Below are 13,881 nucleotides of genomic sequence, written 5' to 3' on the forward strand. Positions count from 1 at the left end.
CATCCTGACAGAGGTAAATAAATGATCATGTAGACCAGTGATACAAGGAGACACCTGTGGTGTGGTATTTGGCAGAAAAACCAGCATGTGCATACACAAGACTCTTTTTTAAGAAAGCCATAAAGTTTGGTGCCTGCATGGCTCCATCTGTTAAGCGTCCAAATCTTGGTTCAACTCAGGTCCTGATCTCAAGGGTCATGAGATTCAGCCTGGCTTTGGGCTCCATGCTCAGTGGGAGTCCGCTTAGATATTCTCTCTCTCTGTCCCTCTCCCTGAGTGCGAGCACTTTCTCTCAAATGAATAAATCTTAATTTTGGCCAGTGGAAGGGATGAAAAGGTAGCTATGATGGGGCAGGAGCTGTAGGACTTTTTTTTTCTCTTTTGTTGGAAGGGGGTTGTTTTTAAGATTTTATTTATTTGACAGAGAGAGATCACAAGTAGGCAGAGAGGCAGGCAGAGTGAGAGGGAGGAATCAGGCTCGCCACTGAGCAGAGAGCCCGATGTGGGGCTCAATCCCATGACCCTGGGTCACGACCCGAGATGAAGGCAGAGGCTTTAACCCACTGAGCCACCCAGGTGCCCCAAGATTTTATTTTATTTTTTAAAGTAAGCTCTATACTCAACACAGGGCTTAAACTCAGAACCAGGAGACTGAGTTGTATGCTCTATCAACTGATTCAGCCAGGCATCCCTTGTTTTTCCTTTTCTGCTGAATGTTGTAACATGGTAGCTTTTTTTATAAAGAATAAAACATTAATTAAAGTATTTAAACATAAGAGATCATGTTGATATATGAAGTAACTTTTTAGATCATTAATTGGAGGGAAGGAAAAGACTGGACATGAGCTAATAGACGATAAAACGATAAAACAGGTGTCTGGGTGGCTTAGTTGGTTAAGCAGCCTACTCTAGATTTTGGCTCAGGTCATGCATGATCTCGGGGTCCTGGGATTGAGGCTTGTGTTGTGTTCCCCTCTCGGCAGGAGGACTGCTTGAGGATTCTCATAATCCTGCCCCTCTACCTGCTTGCGGGCTCTTTCTCTTAAGTAAGTAGATAAATAAATGATTTTTTTTTAAATAAATAATCTTTTTAAAAAAGATAAAACTGGGGCACCTGGGTGACTCAGTGGGTTAAGCCTCTGCCTTTGGCTCAGGTTGTGTTCTCAGGGTCCTGGGACTGAGCCCTGCATTGGGCTCTCTGCTCTGCGGGGAGCCTGCTTCTCCCACCACTCTGCCTCTCTGCCTACTTGTGATCGATCGATCTCTCTGTGTCAAATAAACAAATGAATCTTAAAAAAAAAAAAAAAAGATAAAGTGGAAAGCATGGTCAGTGGTTAAATATGTATTTCCTATCCTGGCTTACTCTCTCTCAAGACTACTCTAGAACTGGGCTCTGGTGATGGTTCTGCAGGTGTAGTCCCTTCAGAGGTGCAGACTCTTTGGATGAAGCCCAGGGTTTATAACTCTGGTGTAGATTCTCTGCTTTAGAAAAGTTAAGTGGTGGGAGGGACCAAATGGTAAAGAATTTTTTCTTCCGAAAAGTTCATGTATATGCAACTTCTCAGAACATTTCTTAGGTGAATAGAGACTTCTGTACTTCTTTTGAAGAAGAGGCATTACGAAAGGGTGTACTGGAGAACAGGGACTGCACTTTTATAACTGACCCTGGGAGGGCATTCTGCAGCTTACTTGGCAAATACATGCTGATCTTCTGAGCACAGCAGAGTGGTGTGGTGGTGTCTATGGACTGACGCTTTGATGAGAGCTCTTGCTGGTGAGTTCTGCTGTGAAAAGTTCCCTGTGTTTTTGCTCAGATGATTTATGCATAAAATGCAGTATGGTGTATAAACCCTTTTCTGGTTTTTGTATTTTGAGGGACACAGATGCCCAGGAAAGTGTGCAGGAAGCATGCCATAGATTACAACCAGGAGGAAAAATGTCTGACAGGGTCCTAAGGAGGGCAGCTACTGAACTTATTCAGGATTTTTAAAATAAATTCAGATCACTTGTATCTCTGTGTAAACAAAAAGTGAGTGTGAAACAGAGATGGTGTGTATGTGTGTGTACTTGACATATGTGATTTAACAAGGTCTGTTCAGAGCATGAAAGTGTCAGAACCTTCTTAACTACTGAGAAGATAGGGAAATAATTCATCATAGAGAAGAAAGGTTTACATAAAAGTTTGACAAACACTGGTATTAAGATTTTCCTATTAGAGTTAATTTTCTTTCTCTCTGAAGGTACCCAAGCCCACCAATGGGATCTGTATCAGCACCCAACCTGCCTACAGCAGAAGAAAATTTGGAATATGTACGGACTCTCTATGATTTTCCTGGGAACGATGCTGAAGACCTGCCCTTTAAAAAGGGTGAGATCCTGGTGATAATAGAGAAGCCCGAAGAACAGTGGTGGAGCGCCCGGAACAAGGATGGCCGGATTGGGATGATTCCTGTTCCTTATGTTGAAAAGCTTGTGAGATCCTCACCACATGGAAAGCATGGGAATAGGAATTCCAATAGTTACGGGATCCCGGAACCTGCTCATGCCTATGCTCAACCTCAGACCACAACTCCTCTACCTGCAGTTTCCAATACTCCTGGGGCAGCGATCAACCCTTTGCCATCCACACAGAATGGACCTGTCTTTGCAAAAGCCATCCAGAAAAGAGTACCCTGTGCTTATGACAAGACTGCGTTGGCATTAGAGGTAAATTTTACAGGGTTGGTTTTTGGGTCCTTTGACATTCGGTTTTCATTTTTTTAAATTTTGTTTCTGCAGAGTTACAACTGCTCATTTAAAGTTCTGTTCAGGGGAGTAAGATGGCTGGGTGATTTTGGAAGATCGACTATGAATGTCCCACATGACTCTTTTGTCCTTTCCTATTCCTTGTTTCTCCCAAGGTGTAGTCTCTTGTAGTAGTTGGTTTTCTTCCCAGTAAGAATAGATCATGGTTAATAGAAACGCATGACATAGAGATGAAATCAGCATACAGGTGTACATATAGCCACTTGAAAGTTCCATATTTCTAACACCATGATTAATTGAGGAGAAATACAAATAAGTGTCTTAGAATTCCTCTTCGGCTAGGCAGAAGATATAAGTTTAAAATATCTCAGACCAGGGTGCCTGGGTAGCTTAGTCAGTTACCTGTCTGCCTTCTACTCAGGTCACGATTCCAGGGATTGAGCCCCATGTTGGGGCTCCACTCAGTGGGGAGTCTGCCTCTCCCCCTGCTTGTACCCACACGCTCACTCTTTCTCAAATAAATAAGTAAATCTTTAATTAAAAATATCTCAGGGGCTGGGCGCCTGGATGGCTCAGTGGTTAAGCCACTGCCTTCGGCTCAGGTCATGATCTCAGGGTCCTGGGATCGAGTCCCGCATCGGGCTCTCTGCTCAGCAGGGAGCCTGCTTCCTCCTCTCTCTCTCTCTCTCTGCCTGCCTCTCTGCCTACTTGTGATTTCTCTCTGTCAAATAAATAAATAAAATCTTTAAAAAAAAAAAAAAATATCTCAGGGGCACCTGTATGGCTTAGTTGTTAAGCACCTGCCTTTGGCTCAGGTCATATTCCCAGGGTCCTGGGATTGAGCCCTGCATCCGGTTTTCTGTTCAGCAGGAAACCTGCTTCTCTCTCTCCCACTCCCCCTGCTTATGTTCCTTTTCTCACTGTCAAATAAATAAATAAAATCTTTCACCAAAAATAAATAAATAAGATAAAAACATCTCAGACCTTACTTACTAGATTTTTTTTTTTTTTTTTTGGAGATTCTTGCAAAGCTTAGCATATAACTGTGGCTTTCTGAACCAAGAAGTCCTGAAGATCAATGTTGATAAGCCTGTTGAGGGCATAAAACTGTATCACAGAAAGTAGAAGTTTGATGAGACCTCTAATAAACCTAGAGTGACGGCCATAAATGAGCACAAACCCTAGAGGAAGAACAGAAGGATTTGAAAAATGGATTTTTTTGGGTGCCTGGATAGCTCGGTTAAATGTCCCAACTCTTTTTTCTTTTTCTTTTCTTTTCTTTTTTTAAAGATTTTCTTTATTTATTTGAGAGAGAGAACATGGAGAGGAGAAGGTCAGAGAGAGAAGCAGACTAACTCTCCATGGAGCTGGGAGCCTGATACAGGACTCAATCTTGGGACTCTGGGATCATGACCTGAGCTGAAGGCAGACGCCCAACCAATTGAGCTACCCAGGCACCCCAAGTGTCCAACTCTTGATCTCAGCTTGGGTCTCAATCTCAGGCCCATGTCAGGCTTCATGCTGGGTGTGGAGCCAATTTAAGGGGAAAAAAAGATTAAAAAAAAAATTCGTATTTTTAGAACAGTCCAGTATATTTTTCATATTATTTTTGTAAGGTATAAAATATGTGCAGTGGGATGGGCCCTAAATACTGACGTGTCAAAACATGGAATTTGATGCCGCAAATCCTAGCTCTTCACTTGTTGATAAGTTGTGAAAATGCTTTGTGAGCTGCAGACTACTAGGTAAATAAGTATCATAAAATTACAGTTGAATACTCTTTGTTGGTATTATCAAATTGCATATATGTTGGAGAAGCTGAGGTTAAGCTAGGGATTGTTCTCTCTGTATTCACCCCAAGGTCAGAGTAGGGCAGGGTTGGAGACAGCTTAGATATATGATGGAAGGATGAAGTAATGGAGTCTGTTGCCTCAAAAAAGCAGAACTTAGGGGTGCTTGGGTGGCTCAGTGGGTTAAAGCCTCTGCCTTCGGCTCAGGTCATGATGTCAGGGCCCTGGGATAGAGCCCCACATCAGGCTATCTGCTCAGTGGGGTACCCTGCTTCCCCCTCCCCCTCTGCCTGCCTCTCTGCCTGCTTGTGATCTCTCTCTGTCAAATAAATAAATAAAATCTTTAAAAAAAAAAAAAAAAACTTAACCCACAGAGCAGGCTGTCCACAGATAAAAGCTAGCATTGATTTTGTGTGTGTGTTTTTTTCATTGGTTATCCTCCATTTTCTCTGGATGAAGAGTAATGTCCAAGCGAACTACACCTGAAGGTTTGTTTCAGAGTCTGATTACTTCTCCTTCTCACATTGACTGTAAAGGAGGAGTGAGCTACCGAGGCTTTTGGCAAGGAACCACGTCTAGGGAGGACCCACATGCTTTCAGTGCTTCCCAGTGGAGGAACAGGAAAGAAACCATGCTGAATCCTGGCTGAGTAAGCCTTCCAGCTTCTCATCCCCACACAGACCTGCCCCTGCACGTGTATACACCTTTAGCCTAGTTCATACATCAGCACCTTAAAATTACATGGGGTGTTCTGGGCTCTAAAAATCTTCCTTTCACATCTCTTGTCTCATCGTAGGAATAGAGAGCTAGGACTCAGAGAGTTGTTGTGACTCACATGTGTTAGACACATGGGGGTCAAGGCACCCAGACAGAATTCCAGGTTTCAGAGAGAAATCCAGGAATTGGGCTCTTACTTGAGCTAGGGTTTAAAGCCTTACTCCATTTAGGTCACCTGCCTGTTGACCTCCACTCTAAGATGTGCGCGCATTTCAGAAACTGTATCTCAGGGCACCTGGGTGGCTCAGTCATTAAGCGTCGGTCATCAGCTCAGTTCATAATCCCAGAGTTCTGGAATTGAGCCCTGCATCAGGTTCCCTGTCATGCAGGAAGCCTGCTTCTCCCTCTCCCACTCCCCCTCTGGCTGTCTCTCTGTCAGATACATAAAATCTTTAAAAAAAACAAAGAAAACCTGTATGTCCTTTGCCTTGCTCAGACTGTGCATGGGGGCAGGGGGGTTGTAGAGTGGGAGACCAGGTACTATAAAGGGGATCTTTCATTTATTTTTTCCTTTTTTTAAAGATTTATGTATTTGAGAGAGTGCACACATGTACAGAAGCTGGGGCAGGACGGGGACACAGAGGGAGAGGAAGAATCATTGAGCAGACTGCACTCAACAGGGAATCTCAACATGGGGCTCTATCCCAGGAGATCGCAGATCCCTCAGATCATGACCTGAGCTGAAATCAAGAGTTGGCTGCTTAACTGAATGAGCCACTCAGGTGCCCATAAAGGAGATCATTCAGAGCTTGGTGAGCAGATATGTGGGTAGGTGCCTTAGACTAGATGAGGATTAAGAGCCCGGTTAATGATGTATATTTTAAGATAACCCACATATTTGGCCATTAGGCAGTTCTCCTTGTTTCTCAGACTCCAGAAAGAGGTCTCCATACCTGAGTCTCTTCGTGACACTACCCCAGCTGTGTAAGTCTCATCAAAGACTTGCTTTGGTGTTTCACAAAGAGTGTAAGGAGGACCTGAGAAATATACTTTTGCCAAATTCCATTTAATGGTATTTCTTATTTTGTATATTTAAATGAGACTTTTGGCTGTAGCATAAGTAAATAGTTCTGTGAATTACATTATCTTCTAGAACTTAATGCTTGTCTGATCTTGTTAAAAACAACTCTCTTGAGATTTTTGCAATTAGGTTACCAGGAAAAGTATTAAAATAAGAAAGGTGAAATAAGTAGGACAAAATGTGCCAGTAACTGAAGCTTCCTTATTTCCCTTGATGGTGTTAGTGAGAACGATGAGGGCTTAGGTGAACTTTATTTGATGAATTATTTCACACTTTTTTCATAAAACTTGACTTTGAAAAGAACATTCCTGCAAGTAAAGAGAGATTTTATTTATTTTTAAAGATTTTATTTATTTGGGAGAAAGAGTGCACACACGCACATGAGAGACAGGGTGAGGGGCGATGGAGAAGCCAACTTCCTGCTGAGTGGGGAGCCTGATGAAGGGCTCGATCCGGGGACTCTAGGATCATGACCTGAACCAGAGGCAGACGCCCAACTGACTGAGCCACTCAGATGCCCATAAAGAGAGATTGTAAAACAGGTCTGTGTTTAGCTATTTTTCTCTCTTGCTTACCTCTTTTCAAGAAGTGAGTTGACCCTTGGGATTTAATTTGAAAAGGAATACTTGGTACCTGTGGTGCAGAAAAGCAAGATGGCCAGGGAATGATCACACACCTGCATTCAAGTAGTGGCTTTCTGTGGTGTGATCTTGGGCAAGTTAAATTCTTTAGAGTCTAAAGGCATCCTTGTTCTAAAAGTTGAAGTGAGTTGGTTCATTAATCATTCATGCAACCAGCCTGTGAGGGACATCTTGTTGTAGGGTTCTACCACCAAGGTTCTTACCACCTAGTGAGAGACTAGAGACAGTGGTGTGGTAAGTGCTCTAATAACACAGAGTAGGAGGGAGAGTGGGTAATGGGGGAGTAGAAGATGGAAGTGTGGGTATTTGTCTGAGAAGCCTTTCTGGAGGAGGTGACCCTTGAACTTAATTTTGAAGGATGAATAGAAGTCAGTTGGGTGAAGTGCAGAGAGACATTCCTGGCAGAGGGAAGAGCTTATGCGGACAAGACTTGATACCTCCAAGTAGCTGCAGGTTGGTGTAAGTGTGCAGTATGTTGGGCAAAAGCAGCACAAAGGAGAGGAAGGGGGCTGTGGACATGTCATCAAAGGGCTAGGCTGAGGAGATGAACAGTTTTCTTATGTTGCCTTCACCGAGGCATAAAATAGCCAATTTCTCACAACTGATGGCAGTTCTGAAGTTTGCAAACTACTTACCTTTTTACTGATTTTTTTTTTTAAGATTTTATTTATTTATTTGACAGAGAGAGATCACAAGTAGGCAGAGAGGCAGGCAGAGAGAGAGGAGGAAGCAGGCTCCCTGCTGAGCAGAGAGCCCGATGTGGGACTCGATCCCAGGACCTGAGATCATGACCTGAGCCGAAGGCAGCGGCTTAACCCACCGAGCCACCCAGGCGCCCCTTTTTACTGATTTTTTTTTAAATTATTTTTTTATTTTTTTTTTAAAGATTTTTATTTATTTATTTGAGAGAGAGACAGTGAGAGAGAACATGAGCAAGGAGAAGGTCAGAGGGAGAAGCAGACTTCCCATGCAGCTGGGAGCCTGATATGGGACTCGATCCTGGGACTCCAGGATCATGACCTGAGCCGAAGGCAGTCGTCCAACCAACTGAGCCACCCAGGCGCCCCCTTTTTACTGATTTTTAAATAATTTAAAGCAAATCCTTGAATCTCCCTCCCTATCATTATCATTTTCACACACTTGAATTCCAGTACACTTTCCTGACTAGAAAAGAATGGAAGGAGCTTTCTTAGCATTGTCCTTAACTTTGGGGCTGCACACCTGTATGATTATTTGCTGTATGAAAATTTGAATCCAAGCATCATCTTTTTTTTTTTTTTTTTAAGATTTTATTTGACATGGCAGTCGCGGGGAGAGCAAGCGCAACCAGAAGGAAGGACAGGCAGAGGGAGAGGCAGGCTCCCTGCTGAGCCAGGAACCCAGTGTAGGCCTTGGTTCCTGGACTCTGGGATCATGACCCGAGCTGAAAGCAACTGCTTAACCTGTGGAGCCACCCAGGTGCCCCTGTATCCAAGCATCTAAATGGAACGTTGGTGGAACTTTCCCCTGTGGTATGGCTTAAGAAAACAGTTGGTGAGGGGTGCCTGGCTCAGTCAGTTAAGCATACAACTCTTGATTTCAGCTCAGGTCTTGAACCCTAGGGTCGTGAGTTTGAGCCCCACATTAGGCTTTATGCTGGGCATGGAGCCTACTTAGTTTTAAAAAAAGTTGGTGACAGTAGGGATCTGTGGGAATCAGAGTTGGTGGAACAGATTCTGTGGGGGAAGAATAACATTTTCTTGGCTTCAAGTGAAACTTCAGGTGACTCAGGAAGAGGAAGAAAGGCATGTTGAAGTAATGGATCATTCAGTCCACCCAGCTTCCTAATGCTTTTAGCTTTCTGCAGCATCTAAATCCATTGGCCCTCTGGTCTCAGCTTGGGCACCTCCAAAAACACTTCTTTAGCAAAGGTTTACTGAGTACTTACCAATGTGGCGGGCATTGTTTTTTGTTTTTGTTTTTTAAGAAGATTTTATTTATTTATTTGACAGGCAGAGATCACAAGTAGGCAGAGAGGCAGGCGGGGGGCGGGGCAGGGAGCAATCTCCTTGCTGAGCAGAGAGCGATGTGGGGCTCGATCCTAGGACTCTGGGTTTATGACCTGAGCCGAAGGCAGAGGCTTTAACCCACTAAGCCACCCAGGCGCCCCTTGCTTTTGTTTTTTAAAGATTATTTATTTATTTATTTATTTGACAGAGTTCGGGGGGAAAGCAGACTCCCTGCTGAGCTGAGAGCTGGATGTGGTGCTCGATCCTAGGAACCTGAGATCATGACTTTCCATGAGCAGAAGGCAGAGGCTTAACCCACTGAGCCACCCAGGCACCCTTGTGGCAAACATTGTTAAGGACATGCGAGTTCAGTAGTGAAAGAAACAAAGGTCTCTGTCCTTGTGCAAGTTCTAGAATATAGTCTCATGTGTGATTCCTTTTAGCTCTCCCATCAGGGAGAAACAACTATGAGTCCAGTTCCTGTGTTTGCTTAGCCCAGTGTGTGACCCTAAGGTTATCCCTTTTCAGGTTTGGGAGGAGGTTGCGTTTCTTTTTTTGTCATACACCATCTGTACAGTTATCTGAATCTTTTAAAATCGTTACTATGTCATCTGGCATATTAATCACCCCCCTTAGTTTCATGTTAACTGCAGGTTTCATAAAAGCACGATCCAGATCTTTGTACTCAAGTCCTCCTCTGCAGTCCTTCGTGATCTACGTCGCATATCTAAAAAAAGATAATGAGGCTTGTTTGGCATGACTTGTTCTTGATTGAGCCCATACTGCCTTCTAGATACCATCTGTTTGCTAATTACATTCAGAATTTTGTCCAGGTTTGATTTCATGCTCGCCTTTTACATTTTATAGAATCCATCATTGTCCCTGTTTTAACAAAACCAGGAAACTTGACCCTTTGTAGGTCTACCAGTGTCCTGTGTTGTAATGTTCTGTGGCAGGTGACCAGAGTTGGACTCTCATTCCTGCGTGCCGGTGTGTTTGGTCTGTACTTAGATATCTGTCTTATCAGTATAAGGACATCCTTTCATCTTTGGTGCTTGTTCTTTTTTTATGATGCTCAGAGTTCTTTGTGTGAGTTCACCAGCATTCGCAAGATACTTTCTATTGACTCCTATTGGGGTCATCTGTGATTGTGTTCATATTTCTTCTTGATTGTCTTCTCCCCATTTTGAAACCCCTAGTCGCTGGATTACATCTGGTTTCCAGATCTTTTGAATCTTTCTAAGGCCCATGGCACCACTTCCTTCACTGACTGGCCTGGAGTTCTCAGGTTTCTACTTCAACCAGTTGGTTTTGCTTCATTGGTTAGAATTAAATTCACATTAGCAGTTTCTTCATTGATAGTTCTACCAGCTGAGATCAAGTTATGTGCAAAGCAAAACTAGATTTCAGTAGTACTAGCTGTATTTTTCAGCCTGTCAGGGATCATCTGTGAGTTCCTCTGGCTTAATCACCTGTAGTATATATATATCCACAGTGATGTCAGGTCTATACATGTTCATCATCAAACATCTGACTCAGCTCTGGAGATCTGTTCAGGGTCAGAGCCTCCTAACATAACAAGGCCACTCTGTCTTACCTCCTGTCAATTCTAGCAATAATCTCCCTTCTCACCACGGTTTGTTAGAGATGCCCACAAGCTCATATTCATCTGTTAAGTAAGAATCTCGGCTTTTCATTATGACTGGCAGGGTCCTTCTCCACCCTTCTGTCATTGTTTGTTGGTTTTGCTTAACAATATCTAGTTTTGGAGCACCTGGATGGCTCATTGGGTTAAGCCTCTGCCTTCGGCTCAGATTGTGATCTCAGGGTCCTGGGATCGAGCCCTGCATGGGGCTCTCTGCTAAGCAGGGAGCCTTCTTCCCTCCCCCCTTCTCTCTCTGTCTGCCTCTGCCTACTTGTGATCTCTATCAAATAAAAAAATAAAATCTTTTAAAAAAAAATACCTAGTTTTATGAATTCGATTTACTCTACCTGTGTACCAAAAGTGTCTTTTTTCCTTAGTCACAATGCTTTATCAAAAGTAGGAATCTTTAGAAAATCCTTTAGAATTTTAGAAATTTCTTGTATTTTTAATAACATTTTTTTCTTCTAACATATCATGTTCTCATTGGGTTGTGAATTAGAGAGGATAATCTCTAAAAGACTTTTGTTCTGCTTCCTTAATGTATAATTAGGTGAGAATATCATGAAATCAAGGCCCTGGCATGGTTCAGGCAAGGCCTGTCTGAGCCTGGTCATTATGCTGATCTTACTTAGTTTTCTGTATGTGATAGTAGCTGTTGAGTAAGAAGAACCATCAGGTAGGGGCTTCCCAGAGAGTGTTTTAGTTAGTCTTTATGGCTGTTTTATGTGGTAGGTGGCACCAGTCCCTTTTTACCCCCTTAGAACTTAAGGTTTGTGTAAATTTGTTGATAGTCTCACAGGTAATATGTGGCAGAGCTAGGACTCAGCCCACATTCTTATTTATTTTTTTTTTTTAAGATTTTATTTATTTATTTGACAGACAGAGATCACAAGTAGGCAGAGAGGCAGGCAGAGAGAGAGAGAGAGAGAGGGAAGCAGGCTTCCTGCGGAGCAGAGAGCCTGATGCGGGGCCCGATCCCAGGACCCTGAGATCATGACCCGAGCCGAAGGCAGCAGCCCAAACCACTGAACCACCCAGGCGCCCCCCCCCCACATTCTTATTTTTAAGCAGCTTTATTGAGATATAATTTTTATATTACACAATTTGCTCATTTTAAACCATACAATTTACTGGTCTTGGCATGTAACATTCTTTTTTTTTTTTTTAATTGTAAAATATATATAATGGAATTTATTTATTTATTTATTTATTTTTAAAGATTTTATTTATTTATTTGACAGAGAGAGATCACAAGTAGGCAGAGAGGCAGGCAGAGAGAGAGAGAGAGAGAGGAGGAAGCAGGCTCCCTGCTGAGCAGAGAGCCCGATGCGGGACTCGATCCCAGGACCCTGAGATCATAACCTGAGCCGAAGGCAGTGGCTTAACCCACTGAGCCACCCAGGCACCCTGGAATTTATTTTTAAGTGTACAATTCAGTGGCATTAGTTAGATTCATAATGGTGCAACTGTCACCACTGTCTACTTCCAAAATTTTTCATCACCCCGAACAGAAACTCTGTAACCATTAAATAATAACTCCCCATTACTCATCTCCTGAGGGCCTGGTAAGCACTAACCTTTCCGTATATATGAATGTGCCTATTCTAGATACCTCAGATAAATGGAATCCTATAGTATTTGTCCTTCGGAACTGGCTTATTTCCCTTAACTTTTTTTTTTTTAAGATTTTATTTATTTATTTGACAGAGAGGGATCACAAGTAGGCAGAGAGGCAGGGGGGAAGCAGGCTCCCTGCCAAGCAGAGAGCCCAATGCAGGGCTTGATCCCAGGACCCTGAGATCATGACCTGAGCTAAAGGCAGAACCTTAACCCCCTGAGCCACCCAGGTACCCCAAGGGACTGGCTTATTTCACTTAGTATAATATTTTAAGGTTCATCCATGTGGTAGCCTGTATCTTCATTCTTTTTATGGCCAAATAATATTCCGTTGTATCAATACATCACATTTTTTTTTTTTTTTAAAGATTTTTTTTTTTATTTATTTATTTGTCAGAGAGAGAGAGTGAGCGAGAGCGAGCATAGGCAGACAGAATGGCAGGCAGAGTCAGAGGGAGAAGCAGGCTCCCTGCGGAGGGCAAGGAGCCCAATGTGGGACTCGATCCCAGGACCCTGGGATCATGACCTGAGCCGAAGGCAGCTGCTTAACCAACTGAGCCACCCAGGCGTCCCAATACATCACATTTTGTTTATGCATTCTTTAGGTGACCTCAAAGTTATTTTCACCTTTTAGCTGTTGAGAATAGTGTTATGAATATTCATGTACATATTTTGTTTGAATACCTGTTTTCAGTTTTTTGGGGTATATACCTAAGCGAGGAGTTGCTGGGTCATATGGTAACCATACTGAACTTTTTGAGGACCCACCATAGTTTTCCACAGTAGCTGCACCATTTTATAGCAGTGCACAAGGGTTCCAGTTCTCCATGTCCTCACCAACACTTACTGTTTTTCCATTTTTAAAATTCTGACTTGCATTTCTGTAATTACTAATGATATCAAACATCTTTTCATGTGCTTCTTGGCCATTTTTTATGTTTTCTTTGGGAAAATACTCAAGTCCTTTGCCCGTGTTTTGTTTGTTTCTGTTTTTGTTTTAAATATTTTAGTTTTTGTTTTTGTTTTTGTTTTTTTTAAGATTTTATTTATTTATTTGACAGACTGAGAGCATGAGAGGGGAAAAGGTCAGAAGGAGAAGCAGACTCCCGCTGAGCAGGGAGCCCAACGCGGGACTCAGTCCTGGAACTCCAGGATCACGACCTGAGCCAAAGGCAGTTGTCCAACCAACTGAGCCACACAGGCACCCTGTTTTGTTTTGTTTTTTAAGATTTTATTTATTTGGGGAACCTGGGTGGCTCAGTGGGTTAAGCTTCTGCCTTAGGCTCAGGTCATGATCTCAGGGTCCTGGGATCGAGCCTCGTAATGGGCTCTCTGCTCAGCAGTGAGTCTGCTCCCCACCCCACCACCTGCCTCTCTGACTACTTGTGATCTCTCTCTGTCAAATAAATAAAATCTTTAAAAGAAAATTTTTATTTATTTGACAAGAGAGAGACACAGCAAGATAGGGAACACAAGCAGGGGGAATGGCAGAGGGAGAAGCAGGCTTCCTGCTGAGCAGGGAGCCTGATGCCGGGCTTGATCTCAGCATCCAGGGATCATGACCTGAGCCAAAGGCAGACCAATGACTGAGCCACCCAGGAGCCCCCTTTGCTAATGTTTTAATTGGATTGTTTTTTGTTGTTGAGCTTTAAGAAAA

General features: G+C 43.0%; 1 protein-coding gene across 1 annotated transcript in view; it reads left to right on the forward strand.

The window, feature by feature from the left end:
* Positions 1-13,881, forward strand: part of CRKL (CRK like proto-oncogene, adaptor protein) — a 42,318-nt gene that overhangs the window by 11,832 nt on the left and 16,605 nt on the right. The window contains exon 2 of the mRNA XM_059409015.1: positions 2,241-2,706. Coding sequence (XP_059264998.1) covers positions 2,241-2,706 — 466 coding nt within the window. The remainder of the gene's footprint in view (positions 1-2,240; positions 2,707-13,881) is intronic.

The sequence above is a fragment of the Mustela nigripes genome, chromosome 8 (assembly GCF_022355385.1).
Source record: "Mustela nigripes isolate SB6536 chromosome 8, MUSNIG.SB6536, whole genome shotgun sequence".
Classification (NCBI taxonomy): domain Eukaryota; kingdom Metazoa; phylum Chordata; class Mammalia; order Carnivora; family Mustelidae; genus Mustela; species Mustela nigripes.